Below are 23,771 nucleotides of genomic sequence, written 5' to 3'. Positions count from 1 at the left end.
TATATTCAAAAATTTTATTTTATATTTATTTTTTTTATTTTAACCGAGCTAGGCCAAGGCTTGGATTTCATGCATCAAGCTCAGGTTTTGAGCATCAGAGCCCAACTCTTATAGAGCCGGGCCAGCTCAATGATAAGGATTAGAGTCAGGCCGGGCCGGCTTGACGCGAGGTCTAATATCCTTAATGCTTAATTTTAATTTAATTGAGAGTTGACAAAATTCTAATCCAAATCGGCTAATTGAATGGGCTGGAACCAAATTGAAACGTACGCTCCAGGTGCTTCTTTTCGGGTCCGACCCGTTCAAAGAGATCCAGTCCAACCCATTGAGCCCAAAATATGGAACCATAAATAAGCACATCCGAAAAAAATTACGACGTACTCCGGCGTCAAAGGCCGGACGTTGTACGCCATTTTCTTGCCCGTCAGCGTCAACGGGAAGTCTTAGTTTCCGGTGGCCGGATGGCGAAGCCGGAGAATTCGACGCACAATTCGTCGGCCCTCCCTTCCTATCTGCCATTCGCTAGCAAAAGCACTCAGTCAAGCGACTCCGATGTCGACCCAAACAGCTGTTCGCTCGAGAAATTCAGGCTTTACGAGACGAGAGCGGTAAGGAAAAGGGATGAACCCCCAGTTGCGTCTTTGGTTCGAGAATTGACTTGGATTCGCCTGCTGTGGCTGCGAATCAGTGGTCCTCTTACGCGATGAGTTCGTCATTTTATTAAGGAACGACGAGTTGGAGTTTCACTCAAGCCGTTGAAAGTATTATCGACGATTACGGACAGAAGCTTCTGACATGTTGGAGTTGCTATCTTCTCCGTTAAAGACGTTCTTGTTTTGTCGTCGGTAGAGTGGAAAACCGGATCGAATTTGTTTTTTTCGAAGCTTGAATTAGGGTTTATCTTTGGCTTTGTCCGGGTTCTACAACTGGACGTTCAGATTTTTTCTTAGTTGATTGCCATTTGATTATTAGAATCGGTCTTTTGCTTCCGGCTGGCTCTTCCATTTGGTTGAAGCTTTAGGTCTAGTTCGTCGTCTTCTATCCGCGTGCTGATACATCAGTTCAATGCTTCATTGCAGAGGTTCTATCTAATAGGAAGCGATCGTCTCAAAATGTTCTTCCGCGTGCTCAAGATCGACAGGTCTGAGCCGTCCGAGCTGAACGTTAGTGAAGATCCTGTTGTGTATTCGCCTTTAGAAATCAAGAATTTGCTTCAGCGTATTAGCGAAGGGAACCGTGCGACTGGAGGCCTCACTTTCGTTGCAAAAGTCTATGGAATCGCAGGTAGACTCTTCTGCGTTTCATCAATTTGGCCTGAATTAGCAATCTTTAATTTATTCTTAGTATTCATCAGGTTATATTTCTTCAATATTCACCTGTTGTTTGTCTGATTTAATCCGCTAATTAACTCCCGTGCTTTAAGTAGATCAAGTTCTTGGCGAATTTCAGGTTGCATAAAATTTTTGGAGTCATATTATCTTATCTTAGTGACAAAGCGAAGACAGATAGGATGTGTCTGCGGGCATGCCATATATAGCATTGAGGAAAGCCAGTTAATCACAGTACCACATTCATCTATACAGACTGATATGGCACACTCCAAGACTGAACTCAGGTTTTTGTTTGTCCTTTATTACTTAATATCGAATTCATCTTCTTTTATTTTCTTTCCTGACGGGACGAATCTCCCAGAATTATGCCCTTACTGGCCCCTACCTGTTACTATCTTGACTCTTGAGTGCTTCAATTACAGTTACAGTGGACGTGCAAGTTTGTAGCTACATCTCCACAAAGGTAGTCTTAGAATAGTATAGCTGGAAATTCTAGATAGTATAGGAATTGGAAATTTAAAATGAAAGAATCATCCACTTAGTGATATGTAGTTGTAACAACATAAAGATAAATGTCCATGCTCCTTTTCGGAGAAAGTACAATGACCATGTTCGCAATATAAAAATGAACACAAGAAATGATAAGGATCATCACAGCCTTTTTTACCATTGACGTCCTTTTCAAATTTTCAATATGGCAAGTTCAGAGTTTCCGTGGTTATCTTTGTTAACTGCTTTCTGCCAATACAATACTTTGTACTCTTGTAGGTATAGAAAACATCTACAACTGTGTTTTACATGCTATGTGCTTGCTTTTCTTTGATGGATATAATTGGTGAAGTCATGACTTTTTTTTTTTCTGGGTGGTTGGAGAGGGGGGGGGGGGGGTGAGGGGGAAGGTTGGGGGTGGGGAAAAAGGATGGAAATAAGACCTTCCTTTTTCATTTTGATTGAAACATATCTCTGCATCAGCAAAGCATGAAAATTAAGAATATCAGTTAGTTTCATAGGAAACTTGGCGGTTCTTGATTTACTTGCACATACTTTTTATTTATGCTTACATGCATTTAGCTTGAGAAAGTACGCTGCCATTTAACAATTTGTAAAAAAAAGACAATAAAAAGTGTCTCAGCTGTTTATGGCATTTCCCATTTAGATAATCATTTCCGCCTCCTATGTATCTTAAGTTTCTTGTCCTAGATATAGTTAAAACTTGAAAGGGACTGGAGAAGCAAGCTTATAGAAGGTCTCATACCTCAAAATGATAAAATTTATTGCACAAAGTTTTCTGCTTACATACTTTTCATTCTCAAAACATACACATACTTTTCATTCTCAAACATGTTCATAGATGCTCAATTTAGAAACTTGGAAGTGATTTCTTGGTTTTTATATAACAAGCAACTTTTCACTTGTTTTGTAAGTTTTTACCTTAGAGTTCCCAAATTTTTTTGTGCAATTCTTCAAAGATGGTGCACTGTCGTTACTCTAGCATTTTGTTTTGGTGCTTTAAGATGCCAGCAAAGACTTTTGAATTAGACTTTTTTTTTTCAATTTTCTGTTTAATGCAGTATAAATTTATAATTTTCTTCACCTGGTTTTTTGTCTGAAAATTCGTTGCATGTTTTTTCAGGTACAAGAAGCTTTTTTCCAGCGTTGACCTGACCAAAGATTTCTTTTATAGTTATACATATCCTATCATGCGAAGCTTGCAAAAAAATGTGCTGGCAATTGGGGAGGAAGGGATGCCATATGACAACATTTTTGTTTGGAATGCATATCTTACAAAAGCAATTCGAGACCAGTGTAAAAGTACACGTTGGACAATTGCCTTGGTTCATGGGCACTTCAAGCAGGTATTATTGCTTTAGATTATAGTACTCATATTTGTCATTCATTGGCCCTCCAACAGCTTAAATTTGTCCATCATTTTTACCTGGTAAAGCTTGTACACGTGCGAGTCACTAATCAATCATCTTCTGGGGTTATACTCCACGAAACATAGTGCAATAGATCACCTGACCCAGTTGCAATGGGGTTATACAAACAAACTTTCAGTTGGACACTGATCTCCTGATCTTCTTTCATGGGCATTAACAAAGTATGTTACTTAGTAAGAGAAAAAATTGCTAGAGATATATTCATCGAGTTCATCAATGCAGATTCTCTCTCTGTTGATTTGATTTAGGCCTATAACATACAGCCTGCTAATTCCTATGTAGAGTAGATTATGTGGGGTCTTGTCAGTGTCTGTGCTGAATAATTCTCTGTTAACATTCTGGTTGTTTTGTTTGATAATGACATAACAGTGTGTGTTGTATTCTTTTGGTTGTAAAGACTGCTGGATTCTGAAACGATGTATGCAGTGCTTGTATCTGGTAAGAGTCATGCAATTTGATGAATCATGGTCATAATGTGATTCAAATGGTTCTATGTTAATACATTCTGATTATTTTGTCTGATAATGATACCACAGAGTGTGGTGTAATCTTGTGGTTGTAAGACTTCTGGGTTCTGGAATTACATATTGGATGTTTGTATCTGGAAGCATATTAAAAATTGGTAGATCATAGTTATAGGTCGCTATTGTGGACTTGTAATACCTTTCTGCATCCAAGCACAAATGTGCATTTATGAGTGGGTTGTTAGAAGTTAGAACAGTTATTTTTAACCATGAGGATTTGTAGAAACGCCTGACTATGAAAGAGATCTCTTTCATATGAAAACAAGGAGTTGCTAGATTGGTCAATATTCAACCTGAAGTAAAGTTCCTGAGTGTTAAACTAGGTCGAGTCAACTGTGTTGATTCAGCTGACTCGGTCCTCAACCTGATGGAGAGAATGGAAAAATGAGGAATCATCAAGGCTCAGCTGAGTCATGAGATGACAGGGCCGAGTCATCCAAGTTTGGCTGAGTCGGACAAATAAGAGGTGGGTTTAACCTAAGTCACATGGGTGCTTCAGTACGGTCCACGTACCCGTGTCGCCATACCCGTACCCAAAATAGGTGCTTTGACACTTGGGTACCTATAGATCCAAACTGCTTAATTTTACTTTGATTTAATTTCTTCCACCTTACTTTTTATTCTATTCGATTGATGTTCATATTTGACTAGGGGGCTGCTTGGTTGTCCATATGTTTAAAGTTTTTCATAGGTTTCTTAAACACACTGCTGCAAGAGCTGTTGATATATATTTTCTATGTTATTTATTTGTTTATGTTGATGTATATTCTTTATTTTGATACATATTTTTTAAGTATTTTTTATTGATTATATATATATATATATATATATATATATATATATATATACACACACGGCCATACCCACGCACCCAAGTTTTTTGAAAATGGTCACTACTCATACCCGCACCCACACCGGCACCCGTACCCGTACCTATGTGATATAGCTGCACATGTATCTGCTTGAGAAGGATGAAGCTCCTGAAGACGAAATTGAACCTGCAGAAAAAGAAGGCAGATTCATGGGGTAGGCTAACGAGGGTCTACCAGACATCTTACTCCCGCATTGGCGAGCAACGAGGTTTCCCAACTCATGCATTTAGAATAGTGTTTGAGAGACCAAAAGATCAATGTGTTGGTTGACACAGGATTAACCCACAATTTCATTGCAGAGAACTCAGCAAGGACATTAGGATGCCACATCAAATCCCAACCTTCTTTTGATGTAGTAGTGGGCAATGGCAGTGCATTAAAATTTAGGGGAAAATGCAGCGCATAGTGTTGGAGATTCAAGACCACTGTTCTCAAGTGGAGCTGTACACCTTAGCCATGGTTGGGGCCAACTTGGTGCTAGGCATTCAATAGCTTTGAACCTTTAAGGAAGTGGTAAAGGGACTTCATGAGCATGAAAATGCACTTTCATAACAAGGATCAAGGACCACTCACGTTGGAAACAGCAGCTAAGAAGCCCCTGGAAGAAGTACCGATGTTAAACTTAAAATTCATTAAGGGAACTGTTGCTTCCTTCCTCCTGTTGTCAGCAGAAGCACCTCTAGGCGACAAGAATCACACCAGCGTGCAGTGATCTGAAGTTGATCAAGGAAGCCTAAATCATCTGCTTCAAGAATTCCAAGATGTCTTTTTACCCCCTCTGATGGGTGTTCCCCCTAGCCGAGTTCATGATCACAAAATTGAGTTGTACCAAGGCGCACTAGCTATTAAACAAAGGCCATACTGCTGCAGTAGAGCGCAGAGGGAAGCCTTAGAAAACATGGTACAGGAAATGTTGAAGATGGGAATAAGTGGACCCAACCACAGTCCATTCGCGTCTCCTGCCCTACTAGTGAAGAAGAAGGATGGTAATTGTTAGGTTTTGTGTCAAGTACAGGGGGCTCAATGCCGTAACCGTGAAGGATCGGTATCCGATCCCAGTTACCAATGACTTGTTGGACGAACTCCATGGAGTGTATTTCTCAAAGTTGGACTTATGGTCAGGGTATCACCAAATTCGAGTGGCCACCAAGGATGTGCCAAAATGGCCTTTCTCACTTATGATAGACATTATGAATTGACTATCATGCCCTTTAAGCTGATGAATGCACCAGCCACATTTCAATCTATCACGAATGACAATTTCTGCGCAAATTCATCCTCGTGTTCTTCTATGATATATTGGTGTACAGTTGAGAAGAAGGGGAGCATGTCCATCATTTGTGCATAGTATTAGAAGTGGTGAGAAGGAATCAACCAAGGGCAAAAATGAACAAATGCACGTTTGGGACCAGACAGACCTCTTATTTGGGGCATGTGATCAGCAAAGGGCAGGTAAGTGTGGAAGAGGATAAGGTAGCCACGGTTTGCGAATGGCGGCAGCCACAGACGGTGTGGAGCTAAAAGCGTTTTGAGGATTGGCAGGCTACTTCTGCAAATTGGTCTGGAAGTATGGGTTAGTAGCAGCACCACTGATTGCCCTCACCAAGAGAGGGCAGTTCTGGTGGGATTAGAAGGTTGAGAAAGCCTTCAATGCACTGAAGGAAGCAATTACTACAGCCTTTGTGTTGCAGATGCCTGACTTTATACTCACATTTGTGGTAGAAACAGACGCCTCTAGTGTGGGAGTGGGTGCAGTGCTGAGCCAAAATCAGCATCCTGTGGCCTATGTCACACGGGTACTCCTTCAAAGGAGGAGTACCCGTATGGTACCGGTACGACACTGGTACCGGTACGGGTACGGGGTTGGGTACGCCTGTGGTGCGCGTTGACGGTCAATGCACTAAAGGTCATTTTTGACCTTTTTTGGACACGGTCAACTTTGACAGAGTCCAAATGTGTCCTTTTTTAATTTTAACGGTTATTGGATTTTATCGTTTAAAACCATTTTAACGTTAAAAAAAAATGAAAGTTCGAAACCCTTAAAACATATTTTCGTTTTAAGGGTTTCGTTATCTTCTCACCTTGCGACAGCCGGCGACGAAGGCAAGGGCGGCGGCCGGCGACGGTAGACGAATGGCGACGACAAGAGGCGAACGGCGGCGGTATATTTTTGTTTTTGTCATTTTTCTGTTCATTTTCATCGGCTCCGCCTCTGTCGTCACCGCTGGCGACGGCAGGGGCGATGATCTTACAGCATTTGGGTGGTGTTTTTGTCTTCAATGTTCTTGAACGTGATGATCTTGAGAGGCCGACAACAAGATTGATAAAAGAACTCAGTCATATAAATGGTATTTTGGTATGCCTTGTCCAACAATGACCTGTTCTTCTTTGGATGCAGGCCTTCCCACGTCATATACCTTATTCTACATAGTCTGCATATTCTGTATTGCATGTTCTATACTGATTGAGAAGAAGTCCTATTTCTGAACATTCTTTGCTGCATGTTGTCTTGTAATGATTGAGAACAAGTCCAACTATATTGCATGCTAACTTGTACTGATTCAGAACAAGTCAGACAGAGAGAATTTTGCATCATGTTTTCTCTAGTATTAATTGAGAACGAGTCCAATGGTACCATGTTATCTGCATAAGATATTGTCTTGTATTAATTAGGAACAAATCCATTTGATATTGGTGTGATATATCGTTTCATGAGAGGTTTCGTCTATTTGGAATGATCCTTGTTTCTATTGGTTCTGTGTTGCAACTCTTTTGCTAGGTGCTTTTCATATAAGTTGTAATGGCTGATAAAGGAAGAGAAACGATGTCTGTAAGTGGAAGTGGAAATGTAGTGAGTAGCAGTAGTAGTGTTAATACCACTGCAATAGAGAAGGATAATCCATCTCAGCCTCTTTGGCGCTATGTGAACAAACTAGGAAAAGGACCAGGTGGTGGTGGGAATGTAATTTTTTCTTGCAAATTATATAATATGACTTACACTGGCTCTTATACACGTTGCAAAGCACATTTCTTGCATATCTCAAGCGTTGCAATTAGACCATGCCCAAAAGTTACCAAAGAGGAGATTCAGATATTCAAAAAAGAACAGGATGCAGCTGGGACGAAGAAATCTTCAGCCAAGTCAAGTGTATATGTTCCTCTTTATGCTATTGAACAAGGTGAAGATGGTTCAAAGAAAAGAAAAACATTATCACAAGCATTCAATAATATGGGAAGGGCAGAGATGGATAGAAGGATCAGAAGGTTTTTTTTTGCAAGTTCACTTCCTTTTAATGTAGCTAGAAGTCCTTATTGGAAAAATGTTGTTACAGGTTTGGCTAATTGCAGTTTGAGTGGTTATGTACCCCCGAGTTCAGAGAAGTTGAGAATAGTAATTCTTGCAGAAGAGAAGGCAAACATTGAAAAATTATTAGAGAAGAAATTTTCATGGATACAATATGGAGTATCCATTGTTTCTGACGGGTGGACTGATATACAAAGGCGGCCACTGATAAATTTTATTGCTTATTCGCTTGATGGACCAATCTTCTTGAAATCTGTTGATGCATCTGAGGAGTATAAAGATGCTGAGTATTTAAAAGGGCTATTTATAGAAGTCATCAAAGAAGTGGGTGAGGATAATGTTGTGCAAATTGTTATTGATAATGCTCCAGTTTGCCAACGAGCATGGATGAATTTGGCAAGTGATCTCAAATATAGTCACATATTTTGGACTCCTTGTGTGGCACACAGTATAAATTTAGCACTTAAAAGTATTTGCAACCCATCAAAAGATGATCCAAATGCAGGTTTGTTGTGTTCATGGATTGAGGAGCTTGAGCATGATGTTAGAAACATCAGAAATTTTGTTGTAAACCACAACAATGCTCTTGCTATATTTAATAGGCATTCTGATTTGAAATTGTTGAAGGTAGCAGAGACTCGTTTTGCATCCATTATTGTAATGATAAAAAGAATAAAGCAAGTGAAACATGTATTAACACTTATGGTGACTGACAATGATTGTGACTTTTATCGGAATGATGAAATTGTGAAGGCATCAGAGATTAAAAAAAATATTTTTAGATGATGAATGGTGGGATAAAGTTACATATTTTCTGCAGTTTACAGAACCTATTTGACAGATGCGGAGAGAAGTTGATAAAGAAGGGTCCATGCTTCATGAAGTTTATGATATGTGGGATAACATGATTGAAAAAATTCAAAGCATCATTTTTAGGCATGAGAAGAAGAATGTTGCACTTGATGATTCTGAGTTTTTCGATCATGTGCATAGAATTTTAGTAAGAAGATGGAACAGAAGCAATAACCCTTTGCATTGTATGGCACACTCCTTAAATCTCAAATATTATGGACAAACATGGTTTGCAGGAGGTACTGGTCGTGTTCCTCCTAATCAAGATCCAGAAATATCAAAAAATAGGGAGATATGTTTGGGAAGACTATTTTTTGATCCTCATCGGTTGAAGATAATAAATAATGATTTTGCGACCTTCTCTGGTGGAAGAAATTATTCAATACAAGCTGCAATGGCAAGAGATGAAGAAGATCTTGTTCATTGGTGGTTATGTTTTGGAGCATGACACCAAATCTCCATCAACTTGCATTGAAGTTATTATCTCAACCTGCAACCTCTTCATGTTGTGAAAGAAATTGGAGCACTTATTTTCAAATTCACAACATCAAGAGAAATCAGCTAACTAGTAAGCGAGCAGAAGATTTAGTTTATGTCCTCTCCAACCTATGCTTACTTTCACGTACTTCAGATGATTACAGGTATTTCTTTCTTTTCGTATCTTTGATATGTATACATAATACATATGTATATTATTATTTTGTTGGTTGTTTAAAATTAATATTAACTTAAATCATATTTTGATTTTGTTGCAACTTGCAGTTCAGGATCATCCAAGTATTGGGATGTTAATCCAAAGGACATTGACGTAGACCTTGAAGGAGAACATGATTTGCATGCTCTTAATATGGATCTTACAGAACTTGTTGTTCCTTCTAATCTTGATGATGTGACTGAGGAGAATGAGAATTAACAAAGCTGATGTATTTTGAATGTTAATTACGCGACTGAGGAAAATGAGAATCAAGACTGATAAATTTTGGATTATGATTTATGAATATGTTATTATGTTTGTAATTTTTTATATATATATGTCTAAATATGTTATTCGGTTTGAAATTTTTTGACATATATACATGTGTGTGTACGGCCGTACCCCCGTACCCAAGTTTTTTAAAAATGGTCTGTACCTGTACCCGCACCGGCAACCGTACCCGCACCCGTACCTATGTGACATAGGGTTTAACCGAGTTAGTCATGGATATGATGTGTGTATATCACTATTAGCCTCTCGCTAACATGGGAGATTAACTCATGCACACAGCTCTCGTGAAAGCACAGCATCCACCAGAAAGTCAATAATTGTCATTATGATTAGGGTTAACTCCCCCTTAAGACTTATATACTCTGTTCCAGTATTATGGGTGGGTTATTGAGATTCATCATCCACCCGATCCATCAACCTACAAACATAACTCGCTCTTATGCAGGGAAGACTCTGTCCCTGCTGGCCCGACTCTAAAAACCCCTCCTGAACTTTCTCCAACCCATCGGCTATATGCCTGACAATCACACAAATATACTGTGCAAATGGTTCCAAAACTTTATATACAGTAATTATGTATTGTACTAGATATATTACCAAAGCTTGTAACTTGTATATACCTATAAATTATTTTGCATATTATGTGTAATATATCAGTGTTATAATGAATTAAAATCACTATTTTATGCATATGTAAGTATACTGTATGGGAAAAATGAAGTTGCCAAAACAAGGTGAGTCGCCGAGTTGGCCCAGCGAGCCATGAGTCTATTCACTCCAAGTTGAGGCCTGGGTCAGTAGGTTTTGAAACCTTACAACTTCATGGGGTGGGTGTCCATGTGTGGACAGTGCACAGGCCTCTGTTTTCGTGAAGCTTCTGTCTCCTATCAGCTGCATTATTTTCTGCATTTTCAAAAATTATGTTTATTATGGCAGGTCAGACTATCAATATTTGGGAGGGAGTTTGCTGTATGTCTCATCTCTCGACGTTCCCGTCATTTTGCAGGAACAAGGTACATGTCATCTCAAATACTTAGATTTAGCATTTATTGCATTTATATGATTATTCTTGTGAAAGGTAATTTCCCTTTTTCAAAGAAATTGTTGGGGCTTGAGTAGTGATTTGTTTATATACTGATGCAAAGCAAAGAGTTTATATAATGCAAGAACCATTTTGCAAAAGGAAAAATGATAATTGGTAAGTGTCAAATATTATCTGATATTCGACAGAAAATGCTTGTTGATCGGTATAACCTTGATTTTGTGTTTTTCAAGACAAGTTGGTGGTCTAATTATTTAGAGGACACCTGTATCAACTCCATATTCATCCCTTGTTCTCTAAAGTATTTCAGTATACATGAATTTTAAATTATTAACATAATTACCATGTCCTTTAAGTTTAACCAACCATACTAGGGTCATTATGCAACTGCAAATACAAATGGATTGGACTTGGCTTGGATGTAGGCTTTAGTAAAAGCAGAATTGGTTGGATTTAACCTTACTAAATTCACATTCCTATTCCATCCGAAACCATTCTTTGTTCGATTAAACATCGCAAGATTGAGGTTCAACCTGAAATCTGGTATGTTATTGGGCTGATTTGAAAGTAAGACTGAGAAAGTGGACGAAAGAATTGATGCATATTGCATGCAGTTAACACACAGGAGAAAATAGGTATCTGTGTGGTGTGCTGGGTGATAGAGAATGTGCGATTGTGCATCTCTTGTTCCTGTTGAAGGGGCAACCTTTTACGTGATATCAACTATTCAATCAGATTTAGTTCTTCAGTTAATCCAAATCCTTATTTGATTTTTGAAAACTAGCACAGCATAATGTGATTCATATTTGACTTACAAACCCAGCTAATAAGGTTCAGCATTTGTTTTCCTTTTTTCTTTTTAAATCTGAACCTGGACCATTGTCATCCATAGGTGAATGGAACCTGGGCAACCTGGTAACCATATTTCAAATCATATCTCAACTGTGGTATTATAGAAGTAACTAATTGTGCATTTTTGCATTTTTGTAGATCAAAAGGTCATCCTTTAATTGCCATAAGTTTGTTGCCTTGGTGCCTTTTCCAGAGGCATTTGTTTCATCTGATAATTTTATATTTTCTCTTCTGGAATGTGTTTGTTATTGGCTTGCAATGTGGAATCCATAGCCAAAGAAGAATGTTGTTATCGTTGTTTACTAAACTCCTGCAACACCGCCTCCCTGTAGTGCTGTAGTGAATCAATTATGTTGAGGGAATGCATAGGCTGTTGTGCTATTGCTCGTTTAGTCAGAGACTCAGAGATAATATATTGTAAAAATATGTACAGAGATGCCCTTGACTTTGACATTTCCTCTTAGCTCTGATGATATCAAAGGGAAACCTAGTCCTGACCCTCTTAGGAACAGTGGTAAAAACCCCTGTGAGTGCCACCTCCTTAAACCCAGGAGATATGTCATGCTTTGGCTTGTGCAAGAATGTGGGACATATGGGACTTGAAGTGCTGACTGCCCCACCTAGCAGCTGCACCCCTTCCCATTAGGCCAACCCCTTTGACTGTCTAAAGACTCTAAACCATATTTTTGAATCATGTCAAGTCTTACATCTGTGATGTTGCCACATCTGGTCATGTTTCAAGTGATGCTAAATATTTCCTTGATATGTTTTAATATTTCAAATGTCTGGAATAACGTCTGCTGGCGGCTTCAATTTACATTTTTGTATGATTGGCAGATACTTGAAGAGAGGAGTTAATGATAGAGGCCGTGTGGCAAATGATGTTGAAACAGAACAGATAGTCCTTGATGAGGAGGCTGGGTCTTTCAAGGGAAAAATGAGTTCAGTGGTTCAGATGCGAGGTTCAATTCCTCTATTCTGGTCGCAGGAGACTTCTAGGTTCAGCCCCAAGCCTGATATAATCTGTAAGTTAAAGAATTTTTGAACTTTGTGCATTTTTCATTGATTTATAATTTTATATGCCTAGTTGCATTGCAGTCGCTCATTTCTTGAGTTTCTCTTGAACCGTTTGGTTGCTTTTTTGTTTTAGTGCAGCGATATGATCCAACATACCAAGCGACAAAGTTGCATTTTGAAGACCTTGCTTGCAGATATGGGAATCCGATCATTGTGCTGAACTTAATTAAGGTGGGTTGCTACTGTGCTCAAGAGGCCAATGCATCTTGTTCTCAAAATTTCCAGTTCTTTCCAGAAATTTGTTGTTGTACAAAAGCATAGTATTGTGCACTCCCTTATTGACGTAGGGTTATGGAGTACTCTTTTCAAGACTTGCTAGATAGCCTTGGAATCATTAAACTGATACGCACTTTCTATGAGCTCTTCTCTGATTGCTGACAGACTTCTTAAAAGAGCTTTTTCACGAGTTTCTCATATTTCCCTGTTTTTACCAGCCTTTCTTGACATTCTTGTTTTTCAGATAAAGTGATCTGTGTCCCACGCATTTTAGCATGGAAATGAAATTATTCTTTTAACAAATCATAGAGTAAGCCTCAGCCTGCTAACTCATGTCTGAAAAATAGACAGTTGAGAAACGGCCCAGAGAAATGATGTTGAGGCGTGAATTTGCAAGTGCTGTTGGATATCTAAACCAGATCCTTCCAGAAGACAAGCATCTGAAGTTTATTCACTGGGACTTCCATAAATTTGCTAAGAGGTGTGTGATTTAAATGAAGTATCTGTGCATCATGTCTTCTATAAGCTGATAAGCCTGTTCTTTATGAATTGTGTCCGACAGCAAGTCGGCCAATGTGTTGGCAGTTTTGGGTGCTGTAGCAAGTGAAGCACTTGATTTGACTGGATTTTACTACAGTGGAAAGCGCACTGTACCTAAAAAGAGAATGAATCAACTGAGTCGGACAAGTACAAGGTTAGCTCTTATATATCATACTTTACAGGTTTGCATTAAGTTAGTATCCTGAACATTTATAGTCCATACTTCATCTCCTATGTTGGTTTTCATGTCAGCTTGCAGTTCAACGGTTTCTATTCATTATTTAATATAAGCACATTGTAGAAAATAGGAAAAACTGGATGAAAAGATCTTAACGTGGAAAACCCTCTACTCGAGGGATAAAAAATCACGATAGGGAATACCTGGCGCTCACTTGCAGCCAGACACTCTCTCACTAAAAATTTCATTTACACACAAAAATGAGGGTTACAAAGACTTAAGTAATGCCCAATTAGAGCTACAACCTGGATCGGGTCCAGGTCCAGACCCGGTTCCAAGACCATCAAAATACTTCAACACACATGAATTAAGTCCTCTATGTTACATGATATGTTTAAGCAAGAAAGTTTGTCATCTGAAGAGTGTGGCTTGGTTTGCTCAAGTCAAAAAGGAAGTTAGCTCTTTAACTTTCTGGGTTTTGAAGATGGTTGGATAGTCTCAGATTTTTGGCAGGAACTATCATGCTTTTGATTTAATGTAGATAAGAAGGACTAGTATACCCTACTACTCTTCCATGTTTAGAGGCCAATTATGTGGTGTATTGAACTGATATTCTTAGTATGAACTTTTGCTTGGAAAATGGGATTATCATGAACTTCAAATTTCTGTACACATTTAAATTGATCTACATGAAATTCCCTGCATTAGCTTTCCAGGTGGCTCTTTCTGCAGAATGTGTAGTTGTCTTTAGAAAGTACCATATTAGGAATAACACACTATAGCTCATCTTTTTTCTTAATTGACAAACTGCAGGTGTGCAGATCCCAGTTGATAAATTTTCAGCTAATTGTAAATTCTCCTGTAGTCAACTTTGTGAATTTTGATTGCATCTCAGCAGAGGGGTTTTCATAGAACTTATTGAATGATGTGAATGGTGTTCTGAAATGTCTTGCAATGTTGCCTAGACTTTCTGTAGGACTTGTTGAATCGTGTCAATGGTTTTCTCTAGATTTGTATCACATTGTTGTCCAACTGAAAATGTTTCTTGAGCATTCTGGCTCTCACTCATGGAATTATAAAATTTATAGTGTAGCTCGTTGGAGATTCCTAGTTTCTCATACAGTTTCTTCTTTGTAAACTTCAGAACAAACTCTGTTGAGCTGGCAAAAATTGGAGGTGTGACTGACTATTTAAACTCAATGTCAAATCGAGACAGAGAGAATGAAGCTGATCAACAGCAAAAGAGCACTAAGGATACAGGCTCAGAACCTCGTTTCCAGAATGGTGTGTTGCGTACAAATTGCATTGACTGCTTGGATCGTACAAATGTTGCTCAGTATGCCTATGGATTGGCAGCTTTAGGCCGTCAATTACATGCAATGGGTTTGTCAGATGTGCCTAAAGTGGATCCAGATAGTAGCATTTCTGAAGCACTTACAGATATGTATCAGAGTATGGGTGATGCTCTTGCACTTCAATATGGAGGCTCTGCTGCACATAATACTGTATGTTTCCTTCCTCCAATACCTCACCTTTTCTCCCTCTTCTCCCTAGCGCCTCCCCCACTTCTAGTGTTTGAGATTGGGATTTATACAAACATTAGCAGGAGTTGATTTCATGCATGAACCAGGTTTTGACTGAAAGGCAAGGAAAGTGGAAAGCTACAACTCAGTCACGCGAGTTCCTAAAATCAATAAAACGCTACTATAGCAATACTTACACGGATGGTGAAAAGCAAGACGCAATGAACTTGTATTCTTCCTTCTGGGTTGTTCATGTGTTTTACATTGTGTGTATTTGATCTGAGGCAAATTGATTCTGTAAATGCTACTTGGTTGTGTGATTGTCTATTGATTCCATTGATTTGGTTTTGGAAATTATTATTAGTCTGTATTTGCCATGTTGGCTTAAATTTCTTGTGATTAGGTTTTTGGGGTACTTCCAACCTCAAGAGGGAAAGCCAGCTTTATGGGAGTTGGACTCAGATTATTATCTTCATGTATCTGGGATGGGCGAGGAGTCAGCCCAGTATAACAGGTAGTGCTATTCTCGTTGATTGCTATTCTTATGTTTTGTTTGAGTATGCATGTTTGTCTCAACGTAATACAATTTAGTAGTTTACTTGCATTGATAACATTTTCTTTCATTTGTTTATTTGCTGTTATGCAGCTTATCGCCAGATGCTATGTCTATCATAGGAGCCGGAACTAATCTGTACCCTGTTCCAGCTTGTAGAGAAGATTTCTCCAGAATGAAATTAACATCATTTGACAAATTGATTGAAAGAACCTGCAGTTCAATAAAGAATGTGCGGCTTTCCCGTGAACCTGATGTTAAAGTTGCTTCAAGCATTTCCGGAATGGCTCCTGATGCAGCGTATGGTTTGTTCTCCCTGATGGATAGAAATGTCTGAAACATTTAGACGAGTGATCCTCTGGTTTTGCTTGAAGTTGGGCATCCACATCTTTTAATTCATTTGTTGGTTAAATCTTCCTTCCAACAAGTATTTATCTATAAAATGCTTCCAGTCTTCAGTAATATGCTTTAAGGTGTCGTGAAGTGCTGAGTCTTTCTCTGCTTCCTGTTTATTTTTTGTTAGTTAGTGTAGTTCTTTAACTTTTCTCATCTCAAGTGTGCTGCTGTATGCCTTTTTTGAGCTTTGCTGCTCTCTTGGATGGTATTATGTTGGTAGCTGTAGCATAAAACCTGGTCTTTGTTAAATGTTTCTTTTCCATTTGCAGTGAGATTCAGCTGAAGAGTCCCAACTGGCTGTTTGGTCAAAGAAAGTATGGGGACAACTCCAGTGTTTCAAAATTTTCGTCACAGGACAGCACAGCCATGAAATCTCAAGAGGACATGAGTGCAGATAATTTCTGTGAATTAAGTTGGCTTTTCTCTGGTGATGTGTGTGAGGAGGATATCTTCCAGAGGTGGGTTATATGATAAACATATAGTAATTTTTATTTTAATGGTGCATGTTGCATTTAGACTTTAGAGGACAAGGCAGCATGTTTCTATTGATTTAGGTTACTCTTTACCTTCATGCGACTGTACCTTACTCACATTAGTTTTTGTTGTTTTCTTTCTCCTTTATTTCTCTACTAGATAGAATTGCAGTCAATGATGATTCTGACTGCATTAGTATGACGTTCAAATATAACTGATACCAGAAGGGTTAGCCAACACCTATCTTCTTTTGGGTTGATGCATGCTACTCAACCCCTTTGGTTCTTGGGATTTTTATCTTTATCTGTTAAACTTATTGAAACTCTCGGTAATGTGTCATTTTTTTAAATTATATAATTTTTTGCTATATGCATCTTGTCTTTGTCTATGTAGGCATACTTCATTATTTTTCTCCGAACTTCATTATTTTTCTATGTGGTGTTTTTTTTAGGTACCTTGCAATGACTTCTGGCGGCAACAGCAATAGTTTGTACGATGGAAACCTTCTGTTTGACCAAGATGAAAGTAGTGAAATATACTTGCATTATGCAGAACTATGTCAGGTAGGTTTTGATTCAATTTGCAGGATTAGGCATTACAATCTAAAACCTACCTGTAGTGTTTATTTGATGTGCTAAAGTACTTTGTGGTCTTGATTTAGAAACCATGATCATGCTTATTAATGCATACACTGCTGAAAATGATTGGCAAAGTTGGAAAGACTAGATGCCATAGTTGTTTAGTAGTGCTTGTCTCTATGTCTGAGATGCATTTTTGAAGCAAGAAACAAAAAAAAAAACAAATACAAACACAAAGATGCCTTTGTCTTTTTGTTTTGACATAAATGTTTTCACATGAATTGATACAATGCCGACTCTGTTGCAAGTTTGTTCACTAATAGGTTGTAATGTAGGTCTCAGGGATTCATTGCAAATTTAGCATTTGAGTTAGAGCCACAAATGCTTGTGCAACTTTTTCTTGAGAAAAATCTCAGGGATCTTTCTGAAACAATGTACTGTTAAACATTGAACAGTTAAAGGGTGAAGTTAGTTTTCTCTTGTGAACATCATGAATACTTTTTGTCTTTTTTGGAATTTGATTAATTTTATCACTTTTTTAAAATTCTTTATATTGCTCTTGATAAGGCTTTGAAAACATGATATTTCATAGTATTATCCTGGATTACTGGCTTTATATGGTCACTACAATCTCCTGGAATTCATAATACATGAGATGTATTGAACAAAGACAAAAATTTGTAATACAAGCAGGGCCCTGCTCTGGAGCCATTCCAGCACGAGCCAGAGAAGGAGAAACACTACGCAGAAGTCTTGCAGCTGCCAATAATGGAAGGAGCAGATGACAATAATGTTGCGTTAGAGATGGAAGCAGCATTAAGGGAGTATGAGCATATAGGATCAGACCTTGGGATCACTGCCACCTGCAAATTTTCTGCGGCAGACCCAAGCAGATTAACCAGATGGATAATCGGGGAGGAGGGCAGAAAGGTATAATTCTTTTTCATTTTCAGCACTTTCTTTTGTAAAGCGAGCATATGTAAAATCTATTGAGCACTGTATAGTCCAAATTTTACCTTGAAAATCTTGGTTTTCTTCTGTGTAATAGTTTCATGTCTGATGGGATCAATATTTAATGATTCCTGGACAATTCAGATCAGTATGATTCTATGATGGGTGTATGGGTTATAAGTCTTTTCTTAGCTCCCTTTTGCCTCTCCTACACATATGCTTAAGTTCGTCCTTTTTATCCGAGTGAGCATAACGATTAATCCCACCATTTAAGAGAAGGTCGAGCCCTCCTTCCCCTTGCCTATAAACTCTAATGCTGTGTTGTACCAAGCGATGACATTTTCACTTGCTTCGACTTGCATGTAGGCCTTGCCTTCCTTTACAGTAAAAGAACATGGTGCTCTGAGAATCAAACTAGAGACATGCTGCATATAGGTGTTAGGCCCACCTATGGTTTTTTTTTTTTTTTAATCATCTAATTACATAGAAAAGGAGCAGTTAAATGAAAGACATTAAAATTTAAGATTGTGGTTTTCAAAACCTGAGTTTTTCTTTTTTTGTAAAAGGTCTAACTTTTAGCGGCCAAATTTGGTGGGAAGGGCACGTTTGAGTTTGAATGTTTTCGTCGTGAGCACGCTTTTCATGTAACTGACAGTGCAACGCGGTCCTCGTGTTTAGAAAACACGGGATTAATAAACAGTCAATGTTTTCACGACAAGAGCATGAGATTTTACATGCTACGACGGTTCAGACGATTGATTTTCAAACTGACTTTCTATGCACCACACAAAAAACTTGTAATTCTTTTCTTTCTCATGCTTTTAAGCATGTGGATCGCATTTGTCTGGTTACTTTTATGAAAAATGTTGTTTATGACAAAAAAAGTCTAACTAGAGTTCATGGCTCTCTCTCTCTCTCTCTCTCTCTCTCTCTCTCTCTATATATATATATATATATATATATATATATATATATATATATATATATATATATATATACATTCAAATGGAGTTTTGCGAGAGAGGCAAGACCGCCTCCCTTCCCCCGCTCTCGCAGTTTAGGGCTGGTTCAAAACCTGGATGTCTACGATACACCCTGATGCATTTAATAGTGAATTCTAAATCTCCCAACTTATAAGCATCTTTGCCCTGCCTAACTAGATTAACAGCATATCTCCGCTATAAGGCAAGAACAATAAGGAATTTTTTTTTTATAAAGAAGGAAAATGTACCAAGTGGTTTTACACTGCTGGTTCCTGTGTTCGTTGCAGAACACAACTAATATTGTTCAAATTCTAGTGTAAGGGCATTTTCATGAACATCCAGCCTACTAGCATGTGTTTTTAGGATAAGTCTGATGGAAGGAATCAAGGGGTGTGGCATAAACAGGCAGCAAGATTGCTCACACTCAATTAAGGACTATACAATAACGTATGTGAACAACACATTTTATTAGTGAGCAAACCAAATACAATATCGCTACCCATATTTACATTGACTGAAAATGATTCGATCATCTCAAAACTCAATTTCATAGAAGGCTAGTTTCTGGTTTAGTTCTCGTGGACCACTGTGCCAGTTGGTGGGAAAAAAACATAAATATTTAAAATTAATATTTACATTATTAAAAGAGAAGAGCAAGAAGTATAAAATAATATATATGTCCAATACTTTGTATTGGCAAACAAACCAAATAATATATATATATATATATGATCACGATTAATTATATTTATATATTATTTTATATTTAAAAAATATATTAATTTAATCAGACCCAACTCGAGTTTGCATAGTTGAGGCGGACTCGAGCCCAGCCTGTCCGAACCCGGCTCCTTACCGGGCCGGCCTGATGCCCAGAGTAGCAATAGAGTCCAATTATTTGCATCCCAACAAACTGCGGGGACCCAGTTGTATTCAAACATTATTCTTCAATGCGGAATCAGCATTAAAATGAAAAACGAAAAAAAAAAAAAAGCCAAACTCCCTTTTTTTGGAATCAGGTAAAAAGGTTTGGATGTGACATGAAAAACGTTTCGCGTTTAGGAGAAGCGACCACACTGGGAGTCGAACCCAGGACCTTTTGATCCGAAGTCAAACGCGCTAATCCACTGCGCTATGCGGTCTTGACGATATGTTGCCCCACTATATGATTACTAGTTGATAACGAATAGTTAGATTTAACTGAAGATCGTGTTTGTCGATACACAAAACCGAAGTTCCAGCTAAATGAAACATCATTATAGAACCTAAGATATTGTTTTATAAAATTACTATAAATTAGCTGCATGAATGGTTATTTGTTTATTATAACAATTAAATTTTAAGGCCACCGATAGGTGGAAATGTATCGGCCTAACTTCGCAAATATCTAAAATTGACACCAAGGGCATTGGTATTTTTAATTGAATAAATAAATTTTGTGGCAAATGTTTATGTACTTGAACTAAAGGGAAGAACTATACTACTATATTAATATCTTGTAGTATATATTTTCATCTTGGAACAAAAACTAAAATGTTTGTTGGTATGAATAACATTGCAAGTCTCTAGTTATATATATATATATATATATATATATATATATATATATATATATATATATATATATATATATATATGTGTGTGTGTGTGTGTTGAAAATTGCCAAACATTGGATGCTATCAGACAATTAAAAAATAAATATTCGTTATTAAAATGACAATAAAACCATTGTTAAAAATGTCATTAACGGTTGATAATGTCAGGGGTAGAGATAGAAAATTCTGGCTATGGGTCTCTCTTTATAAAATTTTAAATTTTTAAGAAACATCAATATATAAATGAGAAAATTACCTAGAAATACCAATACTAAAATAATATTTTTTGTTGGTCTCTATGGGCAATTGCCCATGCAGTGCCTAGAGCCGCCTCCACCCTTGGCTAATATTCATGTGTCAACTTTTTATTAGCAATATATTGTTACTTTAGTTTTTAATCATCTGACAACATTCAGCATTTAGTATATTTGAAATCTTTTACAACTTATGTTATATACTAGCATTTAGTATATTTGAAATCTTTTACAACCTATGTTATATACTATACTGGACATGAAATTTATGAACCATCAATTTTAAGGATATTAGAATGTGAACATTAAGTTGAAAAAAAAATATAACACAAACTTATTTTTTAGGGGATGGAAATACCCATATAACGAAGTCGAAAAGCCTTGGTTAAGGAAATTGATTTATTTCCTCGTGTTAGGGGTCTTTATGTCTTTCAAAAACATGCTTTATTTTTTATTTTTTTTCAACTTAATACCCATCTTCCAATCTTCTTATTATATATAGTGCCTCTATTTACATAGTTCACATATTTTACAAGCTCTCCCTCTCTCTCTTTAGTGTTAATATATATATATATACACACATAAGATATAAGCAATTTGATTAACCTAATTAATGTTTTCAAATTTCTTGTGTAACGTTTGTCTTCAAAAGCACATAACGGACACGACACTGATCTGTGTATTTATAACTTTCCGAGCATCTGCAGAATGAAGTGAAATCAGTCTCGTACTTGAGATTGAGTATGACTAGCGACCAGTACTACGGGTAGGAGTTCGTTAATCGTTATGGAGAAAGCTGTCATTGAGAAAGTTGAATTTTTTGTCGTTTGATACTTGAATTAGATTTTAGACGAATAAACATTATCCAACGATTGCCAAGTTTTGACATCTAGGCTGGTGTGGGCACCACACTATCTTCTAAAGTTTCTTTCACTTTTACATTGAGATCATTTAATATTTACTTTGTTATACATATAAGTATCTCTTCAAGTATGAAAACATGTGAATCAATGTTTCTCCATAAAATTTTTCTGACTTCGCCACTTATACGATTGGGTACTATACACTAGTCAACTAGAGTAGTGCTTTTATCTTTTGCTTTGCAGTTCAGAGAAACAATATCCATAGGAATCGAACAAGCGATATGTCTTCCATGAACATGTTTGCTTGACCAGTTGTACTATGCTCCCTTGAATAATTCGGCTCGAGCTCAATACGTAACGATAAATATCAATTCTATTAAAATGAGTTTGTCAAGCCTTAATCGAGTTGAACTCGAGCTCAACACGTAATTGCCGAGTCAAGCTCGAACCACTTCCATCGAGCCATTCTCGAGCTCGAGGTTTCATTAGTCGAGCCGAGCTCGAGCCGACTGAACTCGGGCTCGACTCGGCTCATGTTCACCTTTACTTGTCAACTATAGTGGCAATCCTATCTTTTGCTTTGCAGTACAAAGAACTAGTATCCATAGGAATCAAACAAGGGATGTTTCTTCCATGTACTTGTTTGCTTGACAAGACTATGCTCACTTGAATAATATATATTACAAACACAAAGCTGATAAGAACAACTCAAACCTTGTGAATAAACTGCTCACTTGCAATTTTTTGTGTCAATAAGATCAGACCAAGTAATATGGATTTGCGTTCTTTTTATGTAGATTTTTTCAAGGAACATGGATATGTATTGAAAAAGGCATTTGATAACTGGAACACTGTATTCTTTAAGGCCTATTCATTAAAGACTATGTTTAAAAGATGTGACATTCTTGTTACAAGTGTCCTGAAATGGTTTCATTCTTTTCTTATGGACCAAATCCACATTTGATGAAACATGTTCTGTCTCACATAAGCTCCTAGTTATGAAGAAGAATCAAGTCTATTCATGGAAATGACGTGCATGGCATCAAGCCTTTTATTTGTGAAACGATGTGACACTTGCAAAATTCAATCTCACCCCCTCTCCTAGACATATACACATGCACACACACACATAAATAAATAAATAAATAAATAAATAAATAAATATATATATATACTTCCTTTTTAAGGAAATCTGCTAAGTATGTCTAAGTAATAATTTCGTTTTTTAATTGTACATTTCAGACACATATATCACGTCTATGCATTCCCTTAAACGACCGATAGAAATATATTTGATGACAATATAATATATATTGAGAAAAAGATTGCTAAAATATATATATAATATATAAATGAAAGAGTTAATGCTGCCGTCTGCTAGATAGTTGTGAGATGACCAAAATTTTTTAAAAATATCACTAAATAGATTACAAATCGTTGCTAAAGACAAAAGACTGCCGTGCTTTTTTACTAGGGAGGCATTTGAGATATTCTGAATTATAAAATTATAAAATCAAAATGCTTCTTTTTTTAAGAAATCGAATTTATTAAACAAGGGAGACATTCTGTTTTCAGAATCAAGAACTTGAATCCTGAAATTTTGTTTTCGTTTTAATTTGAGGAGGAATTAAGATTCGAAAAATGAAAATTCCAAAGCATCAAACGCTTGAAAGAATTTTAATTTTTAGTGATGTAACATCCGACAGACTGCAGCATTCAAAGTTCCAGTACTTAAATAAATGAAAAATACTGTCACAGATGAACTAGGCCGAGCCACATTCTCCTCCAATTGATGAGAACAGATGCGATCGATTGCCGGATCCGTACCCGACCCGTTTCCAGCCACCAAACTCCCCTATTTATTGGATCCACCGGAACTCAAATACTC

General features: G+C 37.3%; 2 protein-coding genes and 1 non-coding gene across 4 annotated transcripts; 2 read left to right on the top strand and 1 right to left on the bottom strand.

The window, feature by feature from the left end:
- The first annotated feature begins 387 nt into the window (after window positions 1-387).
- LOC116259665 (phosphatidylinositol-3-phosphatase SAC1) lies at window positions 388-18,379 on the top strand. Of its 2 annotated transcripts, XM_031637535.2 has the most exons (16): window positions 388-608; window positions 1,080-1,284; window positions 1,450-1,615; window positions 2,965-3,187; window positions 10,745-10,821; window positions 12,540-12,727; window positions 12,853-12,950; window positions 13,343-13,476; window positions 13,558-13,689; window positions 14,858-15,218; window positions 15,344-15,465; window positions 15,640-15,750; window positions 15,883-16,089; window positions 16,455-16,643; window positions 17,111-17,222; window positions 17,931-18,379. In XM_031637535.2, the coding sequence occupies exons 1-16, from the start codon at window positions 462-464 to the stop codon at window positions 18,171-18,173; spliced, it is 2,715 nt and encodes a 904-aa protein (XP_031493395.1). In that variant the 5' UTR covers window positions 388-461; the 3' UTR covers window positions 18,174-18,379. The 2 variants fall into 2 exon arrangements, with proteins under 2 accessions (XP_031493395.1, XP_031493403.1); XM_031637543.2 differs by lacking the exons at window positions 388-608; window positions 1,450-1,615 and having other exon boundaries at window positions 1,149-1,284.
- Window positions 8,826-9,770, top strand: LOC126409986 (uncharacterized). Its single transcript, XM_050077283.1, has 2 exons — window positions 8,826-9,464; window positions 9,586-9,770. Exons 1-2 carry the CDS (start codon window positions 9,256-9,258, stop codon window positions 9,734-9,736), a joined length of 360 nt encoding a protein of 119 aa, XP_049933240.1. The 5' UTR covers window positions 8,826-9,255; the 3' UTR covers window positions 9,737-9,770.
- Window positions 18,380-20,239: 1,860 nt separating the features above from the next.
- Window positions 20,240-20,313, bottom strand: TRNAR-UCG (transfer RNA arginine (anticodon UCG)). The gene has a single exon. It is a non-coding gene; the product is annotated as a tRNA-Arg (tRNA).
- Window positions 20,314-23,771: the final 3,458 nt, after the last annotated feature.

The sequence above is a fragment of the Nymphaea colorata genome, chromosome 1 (genome assembly GCF_008831285.2).
Source record: "Nymphaea colorata isolate Beijing-Zhang1983 chromosome 1, ASM883128v2, whole genome shotgun sequence".
Classification (NCBI taxonomy): Eukaryota; Viridiplantae; Streptophyta; class Magnoliopsida; order Nymphaeales; family Nymphaeaceae; genus Nymphaea; species Nymphaea colorata.
The sequence above is the reverse complement of the archived record's forward strand: the minus strand, read 5'-3'. Positions and strand labels throughout refer to the sequence as shown.

What these genes read in the sequence shown, in the direction of transcription:
- LOC126409986 (XM_050077283.1), top strand. Translation starts at nt 9,256, where the DNA reads ATGTTTTGGAGCATGACACCAAATCTCCATCAACTTGCATTGAAGTTA. An exon ending in CGTACTTCAGATGATTACAG is followed by an intron (nt 9,465 to 9,585) that starts GTATTTCTTTCT and finishes TGCAACTTGCAG; the next exon opens with TTCAGGATCATCCAAGTATT.
- LOC116259665 (XM_031637535.2), top strand. Translation starts at nt 462, where the DNA reads ATGGCGAAGCCGGAGAATTCGACGCACAATTCGTCGGCCCTCCCTTCC. An exon ending in GGCTTTACGAGACGAGAGCG is followed by an intron (nt 609 to 1,079) that starts GTAAGGAAAAGG and finishes GCTTCATTGCAG; the next exon opens with AGGTTCTATCTAATAGGAAG. An exon ending in GAGGAGGATATCTTCCAGAG is followed by an intron (nt 16,644 to 17,110) that starts GTGGGTTATATG and finishes TGTTTTTTTTAG; the next exon opens with GTACCTTGCAATGACTTCTG.